This window comes from Haemorhous mexicanus, chromosome 6, assembly GCF_027477595.1.
Source record: "Haemorhous mexicanus isolate bHaeMex1 chromosome 6, bHaeMex1.pri, whole genome shotgun sequence".
In the NCBI taxonomy this organism is placed as follows: Eukaryota; Metazoa; Chordata; class Aves; order Passeriformes; family Fringillidae; genus Haemorhous; species Haemorhous mexicanus.
Genome location: NC_082346.1, coordinates 21,176,919 through 21,198,655, shown reverse-complemented (window position 1 = coordinate 21,198,655; position 21,737 = coordinate 21,176,919). Strand labels below are relative to the sequence as shown.

At 40.0% G+C, this 21,737-nt stretch overlaps 1 protein-coding gene across 5 annotated transcripts in view; it reads right to left on the bottom strand.

Moving 5' to 3' along the window:
- The window catches only part of PPP6R3 (protein phosphatase 6 regulatory subunit 3), a 50,588-nt gene extending 29,603 nt beyond the window's left edge, over positions 1-20,985 (bottom strand). For 3 of the 5 annotated variants that reach the window (XM_059849195.1, XM_059849198.1, XM_059849199.1), the window contains exons 1-3: positions 20,846-20,985; positions 7,002-7,173; positions 1,350-1,477 (exon numbers count right to left, since the gene is read on the bottom strand). In XM_059849195.1, the coding sequence (XP_059705178.1) occupies positions 1,350-1,361 (12 nt within the window). In that variant the 5' untranslated portion in view covers positions 1,362-1,477; positions 7,002-7,173; positions 20,846-20,985. The remainder of the gene's footprint in view (positions 1-1,349; positions 1,478-7,001; positions 7,174-20,845) is intronic. The other 2 variants (XM_059849196.1, XM_059849197.1) reach the window with 2 other exon arrangements.
- Between the last annotated feature and the right edge of the window lie 752 nt (positions 20,986-21,737).

Sequence of the window (21,737 nt, the reverse complement as noted above, 5' to 3'; positions counted from 1 at the left end):
CTCATTAAACTCCATACAAACATTTAATTTCCCTCCAGCCCTGAAAACGGGGCTTTTAAATGACATTTGACCTCTGACACGGTATTTACTGGGCTTACATGAATGCAGATTTTAAGTGGACTGAAAAGAGATACTAGAACAGAGTAAGAAAAACTTTCCTTACAATTGAAAGCAGTAGTTTTGTGCAGCACACTTAAAGAAAGAAAGACTCCTTTTGCTCCTTTAGTAAATATTTTCCAAATGTGAACGATTAAATCAATATATTAGTTACTGCTGTGCATTAGCAATATTAGCTGTGAGGACATGTAGTTAAGGCAGGGAATTTCACTGAACAATACTATTTTGGCAAGGACACTTCTGTAAACTGCAGGCTGTATACAAGAGCAAGCTTAAAGGCAATAATCCAACTATACTGTTGTCATACACTCAAAACACCCCATAAATACAGAATAGAAATACCCAATTCTTTTGCAGCTAAGAGGCAGCATGTAAGCACTTACTTCCAAGTTGAAATTGATTCAGCATACATACTACAGCTACTTAAAAGAGCATTGTGTCAAATTTAGTAACTGGGCAGTTTGGAAATAGAAACAATCTCAAGGATCTAGCAAAACCTCTGTGTGCACGATCTTTCCACTAGCAAGACTTTCAGTATTCAGTCTAAATATTATAAAGCTTGGTATATTCACTATGGAGACATTTTAATTGCTTTGGGGGTTTTAATTGTTGCTTTAACCACTACATACCGATCACCTTACTCTGCTTGATCTTTTTTCAGAAGTTGTAACATTCATAACTGGCCCTAGATTACATACCTTTCTGTTCATAAAGATATGGGGTTCAAAGAAAACCAATCAGGCAATGTACAGATTTATCTGACTGCAGTACTGGTACTAATCTAACATCCCATGCAAGTATTAAATGATTAGGAAGCAGAAAAAAACCCTATTTTGTACTAGAAGTATTAGTAAACTTTCAAGCAGGGTTTAACACGCCTGATCTTACAAATTAGCTTAAATCGACTTATACAGTTGTGAAAAACACTAGCTTGTGGGTAATGCAAGCTACACACAAACTTACTGTAAGGAAGTGAAAACAGAGCATTATTAAAGCCAGAGGATATTTTTTGATTGGGATTTTTAAACCTCTAGAGAGTAGATCAAATCCCTCCCCTTGCCCCAATTAGTGAAAGTACCATGCTCATAAGTAACCACTAAAAATGCTAATTCGAGATGTGAATACCTCTGTAGTGATTAACGCTCATTTCAGTAGCTTCAGTGTATTTCTCAGTCACTTATTTAAGAGAAATTCAACAATGGAAAAGAGCAATAACAAAAAAAGAGGCATACTACTGCAAACATGTTACTGCGTTATTTCACAAACTGTCTCCCAGGCAAGCTCCTTTAGGGGCTGCTCCCTCAATATGTCAGGTGCCGGCCACAGATTATTCCATCACTTCTCAACAGGAGCCCAGGTCCTTTGAAATAAGGAAAAATAAACAACATAAACTGTGCCAAAGGGAAAGTCAAGGAACCCTGAAGAGAAGAGAATTTTCTCAGGCTTTATCACTGACAGTAATCTAGAATCAGCCTATCATAGTTTTGATTGGAAGTTTTAAAATCAAAATATGTGATTGCTATTTTTCTCAAAGCCTACTGTTCTACCCTCCCTCCCAAAATCTACCAATTCTGAATCATCACCATGCTTTTTCAAATTTCAGTCCCATTAACAGTCAGCATTAGGCCTTCTGTACAAAACTCCCAAGTGTGCTCCTTCCAAAACTTCACTACCTGCAAATTTACAAAAAACTTAATGGCTCAAATGGGTTGTACTACTTCCAATGTTACTTCACTTTCAGCCAGAGCAGAAAAAGACATTTGGACTTAATGCAAGATACAAAAGACTTCCAAATATGAGATAAGATTAGAAACTACAAGAAGCAAAATAATCTAAGATGATGTCAAAAACTCACAGGTGGAAAGACACAATGTGTTAAAAGTTGGTAAAGATGCTGCATGTATTTGACTGTCTTTTGTAACATGTTAGTTTTCTATAATCTCTGAAAGTTCCCAGTAAGCAAGACTGACATCCTGTTCATAAAACAGTACTTACAAAAGTTTACATGAACTTGATCAGCAAGTTCAATTTATGACAATTCAAGATTCTGAGTAACATCTAATATCCATAAAAATATTGCTTTGTTTTCTTAATTAATATTGTTAACAGATTCTTCTCTGAATGAATGCTGAATAGCATTCCATGTAATAAACACTTGACTTAAATCTGAAAAGGAAAAAAAGTTCAACAAAGCAAAGAAAGCTGCTTGCAATTGCTAGCACACAGGTTACTGAAATTCTCACTTTTATTATGTGCTAAATGGAAGAAATAATGCTTAGAAATAATCCTTTTAGATGGAGAATGAAACTTAAATCTACTATCTGTTACTGGGAAAGAAAGCCGCACAAGTATTTTTAACAGTAACTAATTAGTGGCTCTTTTTGGAGGCAACAGTTGTATCACAAAGTCTCTCTGCAGCTTCAAGTGATGGCAGCTGTGACACACCTTTCCTGAAGAGACACATTGGTGTTTCCAAGCTACCAGACCTAGATGTGAGTTCCAGTCAGAGAAGGATATGGTTTAATTTTGGACGTCTCCTATACTGAACCTTTCACAAAACAGACTAACAAGTCTTGAAAGCATCCAGAAGTCTTTTCAGTAAATAAGAAAACTAAAGTAAGCTGTTCCTCTGAGTTGAACTTTTAAGCATCATACTTAGGTTAAACAAACATGAGAAGAGTGTTTTACACTGAGTTTCTTCCAACTCAGTACCTCAGATTTCCATACAAAAGTGAGTATTGGCAGCTCCAAGCAGACATGGGCATCTAGACCAGTGCAGAAGGAAAACCAGAAGGGTTTCAGTAGCCAGCTGAAGGTTCTTTACCTGATAACTACATAGATAACAAAGGCATATACACAGAGCACCAGGTAGGAAATTTCACAGATTTTACTGCAACGCGCAGTTTCATTTTTCAAGCAAGAGAAACTTTCCGTGTCAAACTGAAGATTCTGTAGTATGTGATATTCTGAGAAATGCTACATGTAGAGTTGTAACAATTACTGCATTATAAAAAAAACTCAGAATCTGTTACTTTTCTTTGTGCACTACTGTATTTTCTTACTATAGAGTTCAAGAACACAGATGGAAAAGAAAATGAGTTACTTTTGCACCAACAAACATTTCCACAATTGAAACACATCTTAAGTGATGCAGTCTACTTCAGCAAAGCAGAATTTATAGTTTCTGTGCAGCAACTAGCAAAAGCCAACCTAGTTGTTGGATGCAAGGAGAGCAACCATCAAAGGAGTCCTTGATTTTAGGATGGTCTTGCACTTCTTAATGATAAAAGCATTTCCAATGCTAAGAATCCCTTGATCCTAAAAACCAAAGAGGTAGGTAAGCTTAAGTAAGGATAAAGTAATAATAAAGATAATTTATTAAGCTTTTATAATGAAGAATTTTGGCAGATTATCTTCTAAGACCTTTAAACACATTAAGAAAATTATTTCAAATGTCAAGCATGCCCTTCTGCCAGCTTCACATAACCTCACCTAATTACTATCTAGGTATGTTTAGTGAGATTGCAGTTTAGGGCAGAGGGCCCCTTTCTCCAGTCAATGGACAGTAAATAAGACACTGTGCTAGCATTTATAAAGTTCTTAATTTTGACACTGAAAGTGAACCATCTGTTCAAAACAAAACTAAGCATGAATGTACCTCTGAAAAAAATTTAGAGCTGAAGAGAATTACCAGTAAACAAAAATGACATAAGACACTCTAGTTGCTACTTTTTAAACTGCCTGTTGTACTCAGCAGAGCATTACCCATTGTAAACTTGCTGTCTACAACTGCCTGTCTTAACCTATTTGGAAAAAATTTCTTTTCAATCAGAGCAGTGAGGTTCACTGAGTACTATTAGCTAGAAAGATGTAAGGTGGTGTTCAAAATCCCTAGATTTAATTACGGTACTTTACAATGACACCCAGCAATCACAAAAAAAAAAAATAAAAGCAGTAATAAACTTTCATGGAACAGTTGCTACACTTCTTAAACAAAATGTAAGATCAATTTGACATTGAATACAAGTCTCAAGTGAAAACAAAACACACAGCTGTTTCTTCAGCGTCAGAACAGCCTATTCACGTCACAAACCTGAGACCTAGTGGAAAAGAAATACTTCATTACTTATAATAAGCTAGTGAAGTTTCAAAGAAACTCTGTGGAGAAAGGAACGAATAAATGGTTTGAAATTAATAGGAATTAAACAGAAGAGAAGATAGAAACACCTCTACCTCAACAGTTTAATACATACTTCTAATACCATGCACACTCCTTCCTAGTTCACGGGTGTAACAATGTAGAAGAGATACTAAAAAGGAAACAAAACCAACCAACAATTCCTTCATGGAAGGCTGGAGATCTTGCGCAGGCTGGCTGCACTTCATTCCTCACGGCAAGATTTCTGGATGTTTCACCCTCTTCTCAGTCACTGCCGGGCCCAGAGTGGGAGGTTACCAAGGATCTCTGACCTTTCTGCAAAACTGCTGCCACTGTCTCATGCAGGGGAGCCCAGACACAGGACAAAGAGCAGGCTGAAGCTTAGGCACAAGAGAGGAGGCCGAGGGCAGTCCCTGTGCAGCAGGGACAGCGGAGTGATCCCTGAAAAGGGGACCTCAGTCTACCTAAGCCTCCTACTCCCACATGAGCACATCTCTCAGGCCACAGCCCCCCCAGCTCCCAGGACAGCCATAGCTGGCCACATACACTGCTGCCCCAGTGGCCTCCTGATGTCATGACAGGATTCCTTCCAGACACTATACTCATTCACAGCAGGTATGCTCCTCTGCTGACTACTACTACACTTTCAGAGGGTAACCACATCCTCTTGAGAGAAATGCAGGAGATGCCATGTGGCAGTCTTTCCCTGACTGTAAGAAAAACATGCCAGAAAACTGGATGAAGACACGGATCTCCTAACATGCTCTTGAACAATGGGCCACCTCCTACTGAGGCAAGTTATTAAGCAGGGATTTCCACTCCCCTATCAGACATGAGAACGAAGAGCCTGCTATTGCCACAGAACAGTTAAGAAGTGAAGTGAAATCACTTTTACCTTTATTTATCTATCCCAGCTGCACACCTATCTAGATGAGAACTACAAAAACACATCTGTGGATGAGTCAGCAGTGTACCCTTGTGGCCAGGAGGAACAATGGTATCCTAGGGTGCATCATGAAGTGTGGCCAGCAGGTGGAGGGAGGTGATCCTGCCCCTCTATTCAGCCCTAGGGAGGCCACATCTGGAGTGGAGTGCTGTGGCCAATCTAGTCTCTACGGTTTAAGCAAGAAAAGGAGCTACTGGAGAGGGGCAGCTCCAGAACCTCTGCCTCCAGCAGAGGCCACAATGATGGACTTGAGGTCTGGAGCATCACTGATGAGCAGATACTGTAGGAGCTGGGCCTCTTTAGTCCAGAGAAGAAAAGACTGAGAGAGCAACTCATTCTTGCATGCAAATATCTAAAATGGGTGCCAAGATGATGGTGCTGGACTCATTTCCATGGTGCCCAGCAACAGGATAAGGAGCAATGGCCATAAACTAAATGACAAGAAATTCCACCTCAACACAAGGAAGAACTTCTTGACACTGAGGGTGTCAGAGCACTGGAACCCAGGGAGGTCTGGAGACAATCAAAACCCCACCTATATGCTCCTGTGTTACCTGCTCTAGGTGACCCTGCCTTGGCAGAAGGGTGAACTACATGTTCTAAAGAGGTTCCTTCCAACCCTAACTACTCTGTCATCCTATAATTTTTAAAATAATTCATTTAATATATATATATATATATATATACACACAAATATCATGTGCATATACACACCCCCTTATGATGGAACGCCCCAATAATCTATAGCTTTGACATGAAGTGCGTAAATAAATTCAAGCTAGTTCAAGTTTACTCCAAGACACCAATCCCCCAAAACTGAAGAGTTCATAACTGTTCAACAGAAGCACAAAAGTCAGGTGAAATCTACAGCGAATTTACAAGAGCAATTTCATACCAAGCAACAACTATATGCTCATCAATTCCTATACTATCTCAAACCACAGGTAACTAAGTGTTAATAAATAAAGATCTTAATTACCTGCAATAATTACAAATTAAGACACTAATCTCTCCTGCCCAAGTAGAGAAGATGAATCATTTTCTAGTCATTTCACATCAACTGCCAATTACAAATTTAAAATATCCACTGGTCACCGAATTCAGTTAGATTTTTCCTATACTGAATTCTTCCAATTAGCTTCAAAATTAAAATAAAGATATTACTGCACTAAGAAATGCACACGATTCCATAAAACATAAAGCACAAGCTCAACAATGCATAGCTACCCAGAACACTGAAACATGAAGTTTAGTACCAAAAATTCAGTTGCAGAAGACAGCTTAACTTCAGTATAATAATCTATAAGCATTACTCATATGTACCCTATGTCAGTTCATGAACACATTTGCTTTGAAACGCTTTCAAAAACGCTGGGCAGCAGACACACTTCCTGGCACAAAAGGAAAACACGGTAAAACAAACAGAATATTCACAACTGTGTGTCTGGAACACCCCTGATTGATTTCTCCCCCAAAGCAGGGTGAATAAAGATAGTGCAAGAGCAGGGTAGGTTAAAAGACAAAGTTAGAATCAGCCAGCTAGAAAGTAGTCAGAAAAAAGCTGCAAGAAAAGGGAAGGCATGGCCACAAAGCCTGAACTGAAGAAGGAACTGCAGCTTAGAAAGTGATAAATGCGAACCTATAAAATTAGGTGATTTTAGTGGACATCAAGGACATGAAAACCTTAAAAATTAAGTGGTTTCTGAATGCTTTAGGATAAGACTTTATAGATGCAGAAGCTAAATCTAATGCTGTATGTGAAGTTTAATAGTTTCTTACCTGTTAAAACACAAAAGTTTTTAAAAGTTAAAAAATCAGAACGTTTTGTATTCTCTCAGGCTTCTTGCCCATTACAGGGTATCCTGGCAACAGCAAAAAAATCTTTCAATCTACAGTACTAGCAGATTAGCAGGACTGAATTAGCATTGAATTAGATGAAGCAGATTTCTTCCTACAACGACAAAAAAAAAATTGTATAATTTAATAATGTTAATAGGTTCTATTCAATAGCTTGACAACTGCATAAATACTAAGGACTGTTTTGCAATAAATATAACACGTGAACAGAGGAAAGAAACAACTTTCTAGGAAGAAAAGTGTCAGTTCAGCAGAACATACACTGAAAATAAAATGAAAAGCAGCATGTCATCTGAAATATCTATTTACTTTTAAACCAATTTTAACATTTCCCTCCATTTTTGGGAGTCAAAGGAAGAAACTTCTTTGTCTCATTGAAATGAAACTGCCTTTATAATCAGCAATTCACTGAAATCTAACACAAATCCAGACTCAAAAAAAAAACCCTATTAGCAATTTTCCGTAAAGTAACATCTTCAGATCTGGAAGATCTGAAATACCCATTACTAGAGCTTTCTGCAGTAGGTTTTTTCCTATCTTCATAACTATTCCCTTATATTAATGTTATTTATCCACAAACCTGCAGAGAAATAAACTAAGAAGCATTAAGAATGCCTGTTATGTTAGCACAAGTCTATAAAGAATTCAGCCAGTTTCAATCTGAGAACAGGCCAACTTCAATAAAAACCAACACAGACCACATCCAGGCTTCCAAAGAAACAAGCTGAATTAAGACAGCATTCAGTCACCACTATGAAAATCTCTACTTTTGAGAGTTCAATATTACTTTGTTTTACACCGGAAGAATTAACGAGCCCTATTAGGTGTCCTTAACTGGCTTCAGACTGACACTTACCTGTCTGTGCTCTAGTCAACACCACACAGGCAAGAAAAAGCACCCTACAAACTGATTTTCTTTCCAATTAGCTGCTTGTAATAGTGGCAGGAAGAATTTCTAAAACAAAAATTCACCTCCCATCACTTTGAGGGGCTCTTTGATTTTGCTCTTTAACATAGGTTTCAAGCAATGCAATACTTTGGTTTCTTTTGGGAACATGGGTAATAGCGTTTATGGAAAATAAAGTACTAGCAACTAAGAAGAGTAGCAAAATTAGTGGCATGTTTATTAACTCATGTCAGTGACTACCCAGTATTTGGCATCTTCAGCCAAAAAACCCAAACTATTCACCTCAACAGCATTTCAAGTATTCTGCCAAAGAGAAGAATGATTTCATTTTACACCTTCCATGTTAAAGATAAGGAGCTGTGTCTCCAAAGCTGGCTTTTGATCTTTGCAGGTGATTTAACAGATGGTCTATGTCAACCTAAAGATCAGAGATTCAAAGAATACCTTGGGTTGGAAAGGACCTTAAAATTATTTCTCAGGTTATTTTAGCAACCAACATACATATGAACTGAAGCTCAGTGTAATACACTGACCACAATTCTCTTATAGGTCTTTTAAATGAGTTTTTTCACCTGCAGACCTTCAGGTCTCCATGCCTGACAGACCTGCCAACACCCTGTGAGTCAAGTGATCAACTAGAGCAGAAAAAGTAAACAAATTTTCTGGACTCAGTTCACTTCACTGAAGTTTCCTAGGTTATTGTTTCTGCATTTTAAAATGTATCTATGTTCCAAAGCAGAGCTACAAAAAGGGAGAGAACATCACTTCTTCAGTTATGTGGAAACAAAATAAGAAGCCTGCTTAGCTTAATGCACTTTCAGAAGAGTTTACACTTAAGATGTACACTTCTTAAGATCCACAGACTTCAATTGCCAATGGAACTATCCAAGTGAAAACCACTATTATTACTCCCCTTACAAGGATGTCTTTGTTATTTCTCTACTCTGCTTTCTGTTTGAAGACTTCAGTGTCTAAATTCCCTTGTCTAGCACCAAAACAGCTGGCTTCTGAACTCAATACAGTAGGATTACATCGTAAATTAGAGACACCAGTGTAATCAAAATTAGCAAGATACTTGAAGTGTGTGTATTATAGCATACCCTGTAAAGGGTGTGCCCCCAGAACCCTGCACTGGCCAATCAGGACTTTTTTAGTCCACCTCAGAATCTACAAGAGTATAGAGGTTGGTCTAAAGACTGACTTACACTTACTGGTACATATGGTTTATTAACTCAGACTGTTTCTCTCTGCAAGACAGATTAGGTATTGCATTATGAAAAAAGGGACAAACCCCCACCCCCAAAAACCCACAGGAGTTCTTTCCATAAAATAATTTTAAAAAAGAATCACCTGACTGGACGAGGTACAAGTCTATTTAAATCTGACTTTCCTACATCCAGGGATGGCTTATATTCAGCAACAGTTCAGCCAAATTAATACAGTTCTGTCATGAAGAAGTATCCAATGATGGAAGGTTAAAACCTTAGACCTGAGGTAACATGCTAAGGCAGGATGAAGTATTGGCATGTGTACAGATGGATTACATTCAAACACAGAACTATGAAGACTCATCACAACCAGGACCACACCCATGTTCATGTTTTATGTGAAATACTCAGAAAATAAAGCAAGGCACAACTACCCAGGGTAGGAGCCATCTTCACATGAAATGCAATAGCATGGCAAAGTCTGTTCTAAGTATTGCCTAACAAACTTTATTCACACATTTTTAGATAAGAGAAGTTAACCACTATGCGGCCAGTTGCCATGAAGAGGATTATACAAATTTCATTAATGCTGCATGAACTGGGCCATGTCTGTTTCTAAAACTATTCCCATGTATCTCTATTGGCCCAAACACTGAAATGAAACAAATGTCTCTACTATTAGAAAGCAACGTAACATTTGTGCATCCTGGTAAAAAAGTGCAAGAACTGCAAGCTCCTGAACAGTGCTGCTCTTACAGTAATTCTCTGTATGCATTAACTTATATAACTTCATATATCTGAAATAAAGTTGTTACATAAGCTTGCCAAAGCCACTAGCAGAACACCAGCACCTCTTCTCAAATGTAAGGGCCTGGACTACAATGAATAAAGGGAAGCACAGGACATGGGATGGTTTAGTTCTATCACCTCTCTAGGCCAAAAAATGTCCACAAACTTTTATGCAACACATGTGAAAAGCAGCTGAAGCACAAAACAGTAGAATATTTTCCCTTCTTCCACTGGCTTACTGGCCCAGAAAGATCCCCCAGTGAAATTACAAGCTAGCAACACAAAACTGTTTAATGCAACATTTTGGCAGAGCACTGTGAAATCGTAATTTAAGACTCAGCATTGCTCCATACCACATCTCTCCAAATGTCAGGTGAGAAAAATCCAAGTAATGTGCACTCCTCCTTAGAACACTCATGTGTTGCCACACAATCAGAAACATCTCTTCCAAAAACTTTTAAGTAACCTCTTGGACAGATGGTTCTCAAAGAACCTTGACCTGAAAGTGTTGTCCACAACCATCAATTTGGTAGTGGTGAGAGCTAAAGGGCCAAGGCATAGGTACATTTGAACTAGTCTCATCTGTGAACTAATTAAATTTATAGAAAAATCTTCATGAAAACTAAGGCAATTTTTAAACACTATGAAGCATCTCACTTAGGTAAGGACTTAAACTTTGAATGCTTTGGCTATCAGTTCCCAACACCCTTGCTTAGAGGGTGCATTTGTATGCTGAAATGTCACCATCCACACTCAGGATGAGGGTAAGGACTGAAATTCCTCGTGGTCTCTCACAGGAGTGCTTTAGGATGTTAAAAGAGCTTATGCAAAGCAGCTTTGTTCTACCCCTTGCTGAGCAGTCACCTTCTGTTGGCTCCCCAACAGTGATGAAACCTCTGCCAAGACATTTCCAAATGAAAAATCCTACTCCAAAACTGGCAAATACAGGAAGAAGAAGGGAGAAGAGTTTTTCTGCTGTGTCCATGGGATGGAACAACTCAAAGTGTCTATCAATCACCAGGGCCAGTGCAGCTAAGGAAGAGGGAACACACCATCTGGGACAGTGAAATCAGGATCTGACTCTTCCATCTTTGTCCTAAATTATATCACCTCAAGTCTGCTCAGGATGACAGAGTAAAAGCTCTCCTGAATCTGATAAATAAGATGGGTGATATTGAATTTGGACAATTCAGTATCAGTTCTACTGTTGTCTCAACCAGCTGATAATTTGCAAGTGTAAATGAATCCTGAATTCCTGTACTGCTATTTTGGAAATGCAAAAAACCCCAATAACACTGACTCACTACTTTAGCAGTAAACTTCACTTTGTTGTTTGAACATTTTAAAAACAACGACTGTAACTTAAAGACACAGCCTTAAGTTGAAAGGCGTAAATTCTACCAGAGGTTTCTTTTACAGCATGTGCTTTATTTTGTTCAGTATATTAATTCAAAGACAGCATGAGTTTGGATTTTTTTTTTCTCAATTTCATCCTCCTATTCCCCTTGTGGATTAGACCTTGAAAGCTGGACATAAATCAGATTTTGAGGCACATGAAAAATACATGGAGGTAAAAGAAAGCTATTTCAGCAACTTCTAACCAGGATGCCAGTGTTCTTTCTGTATAGACAGTGCATTCACGTCTATTATTTGCTTTATTTTTTTCATGCAAAATCCCAGTCTTGTTAAAAAGAATACTTAAAGACCATTTGCTGTTCAGAAATGAAAGTCAGTTGCTTCTAGGAGCACATCAATGCTTTGTCCCCTGAAGCTCCAGTCAGCTACAGCCGCTGCCAGAACTGGAGCGGACTCTCGTATGAAGATAGCAACTTCAAAATTAAATCCAAACAAATTGGTAATTTCTTGCTTTATTCTTCACTTTCATTCAAGGTTTCTGGGACCTGTTGTTCAGGCAACCTGAACTTTCATTGTAAGTTACATGAACTGCACTAGTTTAAGGCTGCGGGCAAGAGTCTCTCCCTGGTTTTCCTCATACTAAGCTTTTACAAAGCCATTAAAGTAAGTTTTGACAGCTGCAAGTTCTTTTAATTAGGATATCAAGAAATGCTACCATATCCAGAAAAAACTGACAGAACTATTCAACCCACCCTAAATGCACACAGAAGCTAAATATTCCCTTAATGACAGTATCATAAGCATGTTTTGCTTTTCAGAATCAAAATTATAATCCCTAACACTCTTCAAAGTGTGTTCAAATCCAACATCATAAACAGAAAAGTTGAAGATATTTCTTCTTTTAATTTTTGATTTAAGCAAGTTAAAACATCTTTTATTTTGATTTGCTCATGGGCAGAGACTACTAAATTGAATTGATTTCCCTAAGAGCTTAAGCCCCATCTCTACTTTTTTCTACAACAGCAGCATTTTCAAGTTTAACAATACAACCCTAGGATTGTAAAACATTCTTCCAAGTAGAGCTTTTCTAGTAGAAAGTTCTTCCAATGAAGAAACTTTTCTAGTAGAAAAGTTCTTCCAATTCCAAGCAATAGAAATAAAACAGAGAAGCAGTATCTAAATACAAGGGGAGTGATGCTACTTTAGCATATTCACTTCTCTAGATTTGGCATCTGCATTTACCAAAATGTTTTAGTGCCACCTGGAATCTTTCCCAGCATGGTGCCAATCTTACAGCTTTATTTGACCCTTTAACCAAACAAGAACACTACTTTCCTTCAGAGAACATACTCTATATATTCAGGGAAAGCAGTCAGTCTACACAAGACCTCTGCAGATACCCTGAGGATGAAGGTAAGTACTTAGAAAAGAAAAATATTCTTATACATATGAAATGTCAATTAAGTACTTGATGCTGAACAGTCAGATTAATTTATCACTCTAAGACAGCTGAAGAGTGACTCAATATCCTCCTTCTGTAATACAGAGTGCTACAAAGACAACTGTCCAGTAACTGTTGTTACTTAAAAGAACAAGCTTTAAAAAAGCATGACCAGCCTGACTTTTCTGAGACTTATCTTAGAAAACTAAGAAAATAATGCTTTGAATGGAAGATTTCATCAGTTCTCACCTACATAAGTTTAATGAATTACCATCATTTTTATTTAGGTACGTACAAAAATATGTTTCAGAAAAGAAATTAGAAACCCAGCAAAATCATGAAACTTCAGTGCAAAAAGCCTTCCCAGTGAAGCTTGAAGTGGCTATTAAGCTAATGCCATCTTTCTTTCCCATTCCCCACTCGCACAGGCAATTTATATTTTGGAGACTCCAGTAGCTGAGTTTTGCCATGCTGTCCTTTTACAAACTACACAGACAGTGCAATCACACATTTTTTTACGCACAGGTGCCTCTGGTGTCTCAACTGAACAGAAGGAATGCCTTCCCCATGGAACTCTTTTATTTTGTTGGACAACAGTACAAAAATCAAGACTACCTAACGGAACAGGACACCTTCTTCCAAGTGGAACACTCACCCTAATTTAATGGAAAAAAAGCTCAAATTCCATAAAAAAAAAGAGCCAAACCTACTATTTTCTCTGTGATCTTCAAAATAATATTTTTTAAATTCTACTTCAATGCTTCTTGAATTAAGATTCAAACACAAGAGAGGAGCAGATTTGAGTGCCTTTCAGAATTCTATGGTAGTTGTAAGTGGCAACTATGGGGCAAGTTTGTCTCAAAGATTTAGCAGCATTTCTTAATAATACTGTTTCCAAAGGGTGACTAGTCTAAATTTTTACACTGAAGTGATCACCAGCTGAGCAATACCGTAAGGGCACTAGTATGTACTTGCAAACAGAGTTCAAAAAACCCATTCAAGCAATATGCCACAGTTCAGGGACACAGTGTCCTTCTGAAATGACCCTTCCTTCAACTGGCTGTTTTCTTTCATTTTCTTTGCGCCCTTTCAAGAGAGGGCTACCACACAGTAACTCACCACAGTACTTTCAGCATCCATTCCTTCCTACAAGTTCTTTCTCTTAACTACCAATCTATCTGCCAACAGTTTTCTCCTGCTGCAAGAAGAGCCTCAACTCTCACCAAGTGTTACTTCACTAAGAATTACTGAACACACACTGTTAAAACTAATCCCAAAGCAAGACTGAAAACAGCACTGATAGGTTATAGTTACACAAAACTACAGTGATACTTCTCTGCCCTACGCCTACTCAAGGGATTTAAAGCATAAAGTTTCAAAGAAACCAAGCTATTTAAAATGCAAGCTCAGAATGTGAAATGGTATTTATTACAGCATTACATGATAAAGCCCTAAAGAAAAATACCCTGCTGAGCCAAAGACTTAGAAATCAATTTATTTAAGACCTGAATTTAAGTCTTCTTTTCAGTAACATTTAGGGTTCCACACAGACTTTTGTCAAGACAGTCTTACTACCATTCCAAAAAGTAAAGTTACTGCTATGCCAAGTGGCACAGAAATTAACTTTGTTTGAAATGCCTTGAAGTCTATAACAAGACTTCTTAGGTGGTTTCAGTCAATGTTCACTACCTACAATAATTTTTTTTTAATTACACATTTGGATAACCTATAAACCCTTCTTCTTATGAGGAGGAGACCAGCACCACATTACAAAGTTTTATTGTTCTGTAAATAATTTCATTCCTGGCTGCATGGGGCTACAACTTCAATAAGGGAAGGAAAAAACCCCAACCCCACTGCATTCTAAACTCCAGCATTACAGCTAGGAGTACAAGTTAAACTTCAGAATTCCCAAATCCAGAAGAGGGGAAGACTGGACCAGTGCATTTCAAAGAAAAAACATCTTGTACAACTATTAACATCATTGCTTTCTGTTATGCCCTAAAAGGCATCCAGTTTCCCACAGTGAAAAACATCTGCAGGTGTTTCCTATTAACAAAAAAAGATACAAATAAGTAAATACATAAACTCCATGGGTTTTTCAGACTTTGAATCTTTTTTCCACAGACACTCTCATACATAAAAGATTCTGAATTATTCTTGTCTGCCTTCAATATCCTATCTCTCCAATTCCAGTCTGGGCAACTAAATTCCCTAGTCAGTAACCAAGGCACTAGGGATTAATTTATACTTATAACTTGCATTTTTGCAAATTATAAATTTGCATTTTTGAAGTAGAGCATCAAAGCCAAGTATAACTGGTACTCAGTTCAGCTATGTTAAAGTTCTTTGTTTTTTGTTCTCAAAATAAGTTCTATTTAAGTACAGCAGGAGGGCATACTGGATGAGGCAGATACAGGGAAAAAAAGTATGTGCCAATCTATGACTGAAGTCATATTAAGAGAAGCACACCTGGCACAATTACTGAGTAACTAAAGCAATCAAGCATTAATGGGCTGAGAAGTTCAGTCTTCAATCACTTATTACTCATATCAGAAAAATGTATAAACTTTCATATTGTGACTCTAGAAGAGAGCATTCACCCTTAGAGCACAGGCATGCAGCCTGAAAGGATACATTTAGCTTTTTATGTTGATCATTAAGAAATGCAGATCTCTCATTAATGTTATCTTTACCATCTCCTTTATCAAACAGATTTCACTAAACAGAGTTCAGTAAACAATTTTCTGCTATTTGGATTTGGATTAAAGCTGTAACAAAGAGCCCACCATCAGCATCAAGTACACACAGAGAAGGATCCTTGGATGGACGTTTGCATGTCACAGCCAAAAGGAAGAACTGATACTTCACAGCCAGCTCACTGTACCTTCTACAGCCATCCCTCACAGAGAGAAAAAGACTCCTACATGTCATCACCCCTTGGAGCTGCCATGAGCAGCGACAAACTCCTCCTTTGTAAGGGCCAGAAAGAACAGAGAAAGACAAACATGGCCAATGGGAACAAAAACCCTGAGCTGCTGCAACTTCTAGGCACACTTCCATCTAGACTGACCAACACTGACATGACATGGACCTTAAATTCCTGGTAGAAACCCCCTTACTAAAAAAGTGGGTCTGTTCCTGCCACCACCACAGCTTTGTTTGAGCTGTCTCTAAACTCACCATCCTTTTCCAACAAGTTAGGTGACAACAGCTAAAGTTGTCAAACGTAACCTACTACTTATTATTTTCTAGAAGACTTAGCTTTCAGTTACATGGACATCCAGCAAATCTGTCAAGACAGCAGCAGAAGAAATAACATGAATTCAAATTCTGCAGTTCAAACCAGACCTAAAGTTTACAGCTGACCTCTTTAAGATTGGTAACTGGTCCAAGCAGTAGGTACATAGTAAGCAAGAACAAAACATGGAGAGCCCTACCTCTGCAAATCACAGAAAGAATGAGTTTTTTCACCAATACCTAACCTATGATTTTTGCCTTAATGAAACCTAAGAGTAAATGAAAAAAAAAAAAAAAAAAAAAAAAGCAAGCAAAAAACCCCACACACACAAAAAAACCAAAGCCCCTACACAAAACCCCTTTTTTCCCCCTTATACTATACTAAGTATATTGGAAACACAAGACTTGGTTTCCACTACACTTACCAAAAAAGCAAATAGCATTTTATTTTCACCACTTCTATGAGAATCACTAGTTGTATAAGCACTCTGCTACAAAGATGCAGAAATCCACCCTGTGAAGGCAGTGACTTACACTCCTTTCACAATGCAAACAGAACTCAATATCAACTTGTAGCAAGGCAAGCCTTGAGAGTATCTGTTACTCCCTTGTTTTCTGCTCTAACAAAAGCTCAAACCAGTTACAATACAATGGAAAATGCAATCACACCTGCACTAGCACTGCCTACAGCCACTGCATAAAGCACCACTTGAAGCTTTTAATCTATCAATTAGGTTACTCCCACAAGAGAGAAATGTGCAACACAACCGAGGATTAGTCTTGGGCTTTGCCCTTTTAAAGGAGCATCATTACATTTACAGAATAGTTTAGAAAATAATGGGATTCACTTCAAAAACCCACAGCAGAAGGTTAATTTGTACAACAAAATCTTATTTTACATACTGGTATCCAGTTAGAAATCCTGCCTATGGTCACTCAAGAAGGGAACTCTCCCACTGTGTAACAGGGGTGGGAAGCCTGAGATTCACTTCTGTAATTAATCAGAATGCTTTTAGTAGTGAAATAGCTATTCTAGAACATACTTAATTAACTCAGAAACTACTTTTTACTAAAAAATTTGAAGTTTTCATTCTCCATCCCAATTGTGCTTTATTACCAAACTGGAAATCACATGGCCATCTCTCAAGCCTCACCTAGCACAGGCCTGAGCATCCCAAAAGGGCTTTAGAGATTTCTCCGTGTTTAAAAGCATCTTTTGGCACAAGCAACAAGAGATGGCCCACGGTGTTCCTGTGCTCATTTTCAAGAAGGGCCAGTGCACAGAGGGGAGAGACCACCAGGCCATGTACTCCACCTCCTCACAGACACACAAACTGAATAAATGTTTGGAACCATCTCATTCAAAATGAAATCAGATAAAGTTTAAGAGCCTTTCAAGGAAACTAATCCATCCTCAAATCTCACCACTGGGCAGTTTCTCTTGTGCACACATACATTTTTTTATTCTCCTTCCCTTTATTAATCAAATCCCCACTTTGCATTTCCCAGGCACCCTTCTCTGCCATTCTGCCTACAGGCCTAACAACATAAATCTCCCCTCCAGTGAAGTGTTACAGCTTCACTGGTCCATAAGGTTGTATGCTAAGGTGCTTTTGCTATTCTTTTCCACAGCCGGCATGCAACATATCCCACAGATTTGAGATTTGACACTGAGCATTTCAAGTTTAAGAGGAAAAGATACATCCATTTAACAGAATTAAGGGATGACTGTATGAACAGCAAGAAGGAAAAAAAAATGCCAAAGGGTTAGGTAGGAACTTTTTCACCTATTCCAAATCACATATACCATTTCAAACATGCTTCTTGGCATGTTATGTAAGCTATTGAATAATCAAGGGTCACAAAAAGTTATTATGTGAAGAGTTATTCCATAAACAGGCAAGCTTAAGCCACATGTCCTCCCAATCTTTTTCAAGTCAGTCTTTTCCACTTCCTGAGAAGTGTCCCAAACTAGCTATAAAGCTACATATAATATCCAAGAGTAGAAAAATATTTTACTTCAGTTGCTTAGTAGCATATGGTTTCTAAAACAGATGCTGGCACCCTGACACACTAGAGAAACAATTAAACATGCTATGCAGAGTTTTCAACATGATGTTCATGTTCTCTGTGCATCTTCTCCTTGATCTTTCAGACTTGCTTCCCACCCCAAAAATATCAGGACCACTAGTTTCTCAAGTTCTTTGCTCTCTTCCTCCAGCTTACCAAAATAAGAAGACACAAGCAAGATACTATTTCTCATTTACCCATACTTGTTTTATTATTGTGAAAAGTTTTGCCAATGGCTCTACGTCTTGCTCTTAGGACAACCCAACCAAACATCTGGTCTTCTAGAATCTGGATGTGAGATACTAACCTGACTAACACAGTATTCCTAAACCTGGCACATGACATAGTGGAGTACACAGCAAGTTTAAGGACCTACTTAAGGAGGTACTACAAAAGACTAATCTAGAGGGCACACAATGTACTGAAGCCATCCTACCTTACCACAGAAAGAGATCCCTATGCCCATACCAGCACCTCTTCTGCCCAAGCACAAAAGCCATGGTTTCCACCATGCCATAGTTCCAAAGGCCATAAATTAACTCAGTTACCGAAGAAAGGCAAATACAAAAGTCTCCCACCTACAAAGATGTTGTGTACTATGCTGAAACACTGCTCTTTGTAACCATAGTGCAATAAGCCATTTTTAGCTTCCATCTTTAACTGTGGAGTTAAGTACATACTTCAAAGCTTTTAAGCACTTGGACAAAACAGGACACTAATGGACAGAAAGGAGAGGGGACCAGACATTTCTACGACACATTTCTCCCTTCTGACTGTCCCAACCTCCCAACTGGTTGGTTTTGAACCAGCTCTTTAGCATTTCACAGTACACGCAGGTCAAGCTTAAGCTGAATAAATAAGCAAAGATGTTGAGCCATAACAGCATCGACTCTCTAAACATCTGTCAATACTAAAGCTACATACACAAATTTCTGCTCTAATTCTGCTAAATTCAGGTTCCATCTACTAATTCACTTGAATTCCACTCTTGGAACACGATCTGATTCTCTGAGTGGTACACAAGCTATAGCATCATCTCCCTTAAGTGGAAGACAGAAACACTCCAAAGGAAAAAGTCACTTTTGCTCACTACAGCAACTCAGCAGAAGTGAGCAGTTTGCAGTCAGTATTGTGAAGAGACACATAAACTACCCAGTACCTTTAATTCCGTAAGGGAATAACAGCTACTTGAATTGTATTTTTAAAAAAATCCAAAACTGTGATGCTTACAGCAGTTTACACACAAATCTAACTGGCTTGTAAAGAAGCTGTAATGCACTACCCTAGTTAAAGGCATTCCTGATAAACAGGTTGCTTTTCTGTAATTTCTAAACTACACCTTTCACTCCACTCAATGTTTTCCTTGATCATTGTAAACAGACCTCATCAACAGTTCTTCTGGCCAAAACAGTATTTCCAAGTAGTTTTAGAAAAAAAAATCCTTTAGTAACTCCAGATAGTGCAGGATTCAATGCCTATGCATTCTGCTTTTCAAACAGAAAGCAAGTAAGAAGAATCCATTATGTTCAAATAATATCATAGATGGACAAAAAAAGTAATTTAAGTGAACCTAAACGAATGCATAAAAACACAAACTGTCAAGAAAAACATGTAACCTGATATCATTTCTACATAGTGTCTCATTAACAATTTACATATTGATAGGTAATTCTGCAGTGTTATTTTCTACTCGTATAATAAAGGAAGTCTTGCAAGCTTCAGTTAGTCCACATCTTGCTACTGAAAACAAACAACACAGAGCTAAGTAATCAGAGTCGTATTTGAATGTCTGTTGCACTGGAAATAGACCATTCAGTTCAAATAACTTCGGCAATCTTTCTGGAACACTGAAACAGAGAGACTTCCCATGTTTCAGCATCCCAAAAAAACCCCCACACAGGTATTTGTGCAATCGAAAAACGCACTGCACTGTTAAGAGTACACTTAAGACTCATTCCACTGAAGGACATTCAAAACCTAAGTAATACCACCACCACCAAGTAACACAATCTTTCATTTTTAAGTTGTCATCATCTCAAAGGATTCCTCTCAAAAGCTATCCACCTACTCCTAAGTTTTCTCCACTCAGAACACTTTTTAAAAATAGCAACACACCCATTCAAAGTATCCCACTGTTGTGACTTAAACAACATTTATGCTGACAGAAATGATCTTTAGCCTCAATTGCACTTATGTCATGCAAGACAGTCTCGTATGACACTAAGTAGACTAAAACTCTAATTCCCTCTTACACTTTGGAAAGTTCTTAGCAACCAACAAAAAACAAAACCAGAAAAACTGGCAGGTTCTAAGCGAGATTTTGCCAAACGCATTTAACAGCAGTTAAAGCTCACCCAAACACTGCTATGCTCCTAAACCATTACAGTTCCAAGAAGCCGCCTTGCTGAAGCCCCAGAACAGCCCCACCGTCCCAGCGAGAGCCCCGCGCGGCGGCACGGGGCACAAGCGGTGGCAGGCAGGGCGGGCTCCGCCGCGCGGCCCGGCCTCCCCGCCGCGCCCCGGCTCCCGCGCCCCACAGCCGCGCCCCGCCCGCTCCGGGCCCCGCGCTGCGGCTGCGGGAGGCCGCGCACGACCGGCCCCGGCGGCTCCGGCCCGGTGCCGCCCGAGCAGCGCCCGGAGCCCCCGCACGGCCGTGAGCGGGCGCCAGGCCCGCGCCGCCGCGGAGGAGCCGCCGCCGGAGCGCTGCTCTCCTGGAAGCGGCGGAGCGGAGATCACGGCACCGTCCCGGCCGTACCTCGACAGCGTGTCCCCCGCCACAGGCCCCGGGTGCCTCCGCTCAGGCGGGAAAACCTCCGCTCGCCACCATCACCGACGCTCCAAGATGGCGGACATGGCAGCTCCGGCGAGCCCTCCTCTGCCTCCGCCCACCTGCCAATCACCTCGCCCCGGCACCGCCCTTCTCCCCGGTTTCCCCTTCCTATTGGGCGTTGTGCGGAGCTCGGCCTCTCATTGGCCGTCTAGCCAATGTCAGTCACCCGGCTGCGCGACTGCGACAGGGTGGGACGCGGATGGCGGCGGGCTCTCGGCTTCCTGTTGACCAATCAGCGCATGGGGCGGGTGCACCTCGATTCCCACCTTCCCAGCCTAGCAACAAGGTAACGTCACGCTGACAGGCGTCTCCCTTGGCTAATAGAGAAAGCAGATTCCTTTTAAAAATAAACCCCTTCTGTCCAATCCAGAGCCGAGGTGTTCGGAGGCCGCGGCGCGGGGGGGCGGGAGCCAGCAGTGGCGTCCGTCCCGCAGCTTCACCGGCTGCGCCTCACCATTGGCCAGCGCGCGGGGCCACGCCCCCGGGGCGCGCGCGGGCGCCAAACTGCCTGACAACAGGGCGGCGGCGCGCGAGGGGCTGCGGGGGGGGCCTGGGGCCCGCGGTGTCGGAGCGCCCGCCCGGGGTGCGCGGGCGGCGGCGGCGGTTCTCGCCTTCTGCAGCAGCGGGAGTCGCCTTTTCCTGAGCCTGCCGCCGTGCAGGTGCCCGTCAGGCCTTCAGCGCTGCCTAAGATGCGGCAGAGTGTGTTTTGTAAAACCATAGGATCGTTAAGGGTAGAAATGACCTACTTTAAGGTGATCAAGGCCAGGCGTCAACCAGCAACACCGCCTTGCTTATCACTAAACCATGTCCCGAAATT